We start from the raw sequence: 3,776 nt of genomic DNA on the forward strand, positions 1-3,776 counted from the left end.
ATAAATAAAAATCTTTTTGTCACACGTCACAGTTTTATTTATTTTGTCACATGTAATTTTTTTGTTATTTAAATTAATTTTTATCCACGTGTCATTTTATGGTTTTTTCATTTTATTAAATTGTAGATAATATTTATATTCAATACTAAATGCATATAAATTTTATTAATGAACTTTTCTTATAATTTCAAAATTTACCAAATTAAAGATTCATTAAAGTTATTTATTTATTTATCTAAATTACTTTTTTAAATTTAAAAGCGAAAAAAAAATACTTTACTTTTTATAATTAAAACTTTATCATTTTTCTTATAAAAGATCATACTTTTCAAATGTTTAGAATTTTATATTTAGTTTTTTTTTTAAATAAACTCATGTAATACATGAGTCTCACACCTAGTGATAGAATATTTAAACTACAAATGTGTTAGTGTTGGCATTGATCTACTCCTTGTGGTTAGTCACCGTTACATGTGTTCGCACAAGGGATTAATTTTTTGTGTCAATTTACACCCCTCCCCTCTACACAGCTGTACATGTCCGTCTATAAATATTTATAATATCATTTAGTTGAATCATTCAATCTACACCTAAGGAGGCATAATTGTCAACATGATATGTCACCCTCCTAACCCATCTATCCCATCCTAATGGGATCTCAGTGATTTTGTTGATGTTTCGTTTACCTATAAAGGTATATACATTGAAAGAACATTTATGGTATAATTAGCTATATGTATGATCAGCTATCTTAGTTATGGCTAGAGATTGAAGATAAATAGTTCTTTGTATTGTATTTGTCCCTTTTAACACAATTTTTGCATTAGATTTGCCCAAACCTTCCCTATCACAATGGTAGTAACTGAAGGTACGATCAAATGTCTCGTTGCACGCTTTCCCATTTTCATTAACAACCATTCTTATATAAAAATTCATCTTTTATCTTTATTGGTGCAATGTAAAACCTACAATAGCAACATATTTATATTGTTTTTAAAAACAATATCATGATACTTACAATTTATTACCAATAATAACAACATACCTAAACTTTTTACATATAATGATGATATATAAAACCAATAAAGTGCATTTCCATATTTGTATTGAAATCCACATATGTTGCTATTATGGATATGAAATATAAACCAATAGTTATTATGGATAAAATATAAAATACGTTGTTATTAATATATAGAAATTCATGTAACTACGTTTTTATCATGGATAATGAACTAAATATAAGTAACTTTCTGTTATGGGTAAAAGTTTTAAGTAAAATGTTATTATGGACATTAGATAAAGTAATTTGATGATATATTTAAATAAATGTATGTTGATGTCATGAACGAATAAATATATAAGGTACATGTCATTCTTGAAAAAAAAACAGAAAATATAATGCCACGATGTATATAATTCAGATTTAGAATCAAGGAATTATGATTAATCGAACTAGAAAGTTAATATATGATGGAATTTGTTGAGAAATGCAAGAATGATGACAAAACGCACTAAAAATTAAATATGATTACGTGAATGTGTCATATATGTTCAAGGCGAGCTACCACACAAGTATTCTTATATAATCTTTCCTCCCTTAAAATTCCATATAATCAAATAGACATGGTTAAGTTATCAGCACTAGATTTTCCAGTTGTTAACACTCGATACACAAGAATAATGCTAGAGTTTATTTATGTTTCATGTGTTGAATGTATGTTAGTATCCATAGATCATGATTAATAAACTCATCTGAATTCAAAATGAATATTGTTATATGATGGATTCCACTTTTAGTTTTTGCAAATAAATAAGGATCCACTAACTAATTTCAGATCACCAGGTCAAATCTATAGGTAAATATGAAATTTGATTGGATATCAAATTTTATCCTAAACCCAATTATAAATATACTTGTTACTAAAAATGATGTATACGTAGAGCGGGCACTGAGTAAGGTTTGTTTGACGTACATGAGTTTAAGTGTTTTTTAAACATTTGGGATAGGAAATCTTGGAATGAAATTAAATGTACAGCTGTCGATTTTTAGTTGGTGTTCTAAATTGATGTAGTTCATATGGATCAAATATATCAGCCTCGAATCAAAAACAAACTAAATATCCGGAAGATAAAACAGTACCCGACAAAATGCACCATCCTATTTATAGCACTTGTGAAGAACCATATGACTTAAGCAGTCAGCCCCCAACTTTCTAAATATTTTTAGTTTCTAATTTAAGAAAACTTACAATGGCTGCTTCCACCATGGCTCTCTCCTCTCCTTTCGCAGGCCAAGCAGTGAAAACAAGTCCCTCAAGTTCTGAGCTTTTCGGAAATGGACGGGTTTCCATGAGGAAGACTGCAGCTGCCAAGAAGGCTGCGCCATCAGGAAGTCCATGGTACGGCCCTGACCGTGTCAAGTACCTAGGCCCATTCTCCGGCGAGGCTCCATCATACCTGACCGGTGAATTCCCAGGTGACTACGGCTGGGACACCGCCGGACTTTCTGCTGATCCAGAGACATTTTCCAAGAACCGTGAGCTTGAGGTCATCCACTGCAGATGGGCAATGCTTGGAGCTCTTGGCTGCGTCTTCCCTGAGCTCTTGGCCCGTAATGGTGTGAAGTTCGGTGAGGCTGTATGGTTCAAGGCTGGATCCCAGATCTTCAGTGAAGGTGGGCTTGATTACTTGGGAAACCCTAGTTTGGTCCATGCTCAGAGCATCTTGGCTATCTGGGCCACCCAAGTCATCTTGATGGGTGCTGTTGAGGGCTACAGAATTGCCGGTGGACCATTGGGTGAGGTTGTTGACCCACTTTACCCTGGTGGTAGCTTCGACCCATTGGGCCTTGCAGATGATCCAGAGGCTTTTGCTGAGTTGAAGGTGAAGGAGATCAAGAATGGGAGACTGGCTATGTTCTCCATGTTTGGGTTCTTTGTTCAAGCCATTGTCACAGGAAAGGGGCCGTTGGAGAACTTGGCTGACCACCTTGCTGACCCTGTTGCAAATAACGCCTGGTCTTATGCTACAAACTTTGTCCCCGGAAAGTGAATGTACTAAATAAGGGTTTTGATGTAAAATGATTTGTGAATTAATATATAGCTATTTTTGGACTGCATATCTTAAAATGATTTCTAATCATAGAATAACATGTAGTAGTTAATAGTTATAATTGTCATGTGCTTTTGTCCCTACGTATATTATGTATGCCCCAACGGTTGAAGTAGATGTGCACAAAAGAAAATACTGCTTTCGGTTATGAAAATCCTAACCAGCTATGAACACTCGTCAAAGGATTTTAAAATCCAACCTGTTGAGGTCTCTTTTTCGTACCTCGTTTTTAAACATTCTTTTTAAATCGGTTAGATAGGCTTGATCATCCCTAATCAAAATAATTTATGTTAGAAAGTTGGCTAGATAGGCTTGGGCCATATAACTTCTTACAATGACCTGTTTATGGGTCATATCACATCGATTACTGATTTTCTTTACTAACTCACTTATATGTAGATATAAGAGTTTGGTTTGTTTGGACCTGCACAGGTAAATGTTGGATATAAAATCACCTATATGTAGATGTGTACGCGGTATTGGACTATTGAGGCTTCTTTACTATACCATCGTAGCATTTAATGTATTAAACTTGAATTCGTTAGATAAAACTTGTTGATTTGAACGGGTTGCTCGTTTTCAAGTAGGAATGGTATTCACTTCAACGCATCTTTGGTCGGGACCAGGGGCGGAACGAGTTAGTTCGCAGGCTACCCCTCAAA

General features: G+C 34.0%; 1 protein-coding gene across 1 annotated transcript; it reads left to right on the plus strand.

Annotated features, from left to right (window-relative positions):
• The first annotated feature begins 2,178 nt into the window (after positions 1–2,178).
• On the plus strand, positions 2,179–3,121 carry LOC128127156 (chlorophyll a-b binding protein of LHCII type 1-like). The gene has a single exon (XM_052765557.1). The coding sequence runs from the start codon at positions 2,254–2,256 to the stop codon at positions 3,052–3,054; it is 801 nt and encodes a 266-aa protein (XP_052621517.1). The 5' UTR covers positions 2,179–2,253; the 3' UTR covers positions 3,055–3,121.
• The last annotated feature ends 655 nt before the right edge of the window (positions 3,122–3,776 follow it).

This window comes from Lactuca sativa, chromosome 7 (assembly GCF_002870075.4).
Source record: "Lactuca sativa cultivar Salinas chromosome 7, Lsat_Salinas_v11, whole genome shotgun sequence".
NCBI lineage: Eukaryota > Viridiplantae > Streptophyta > Magnoliopsida > Asterales > Asteraceae > Lactuca > Lactuca sativa.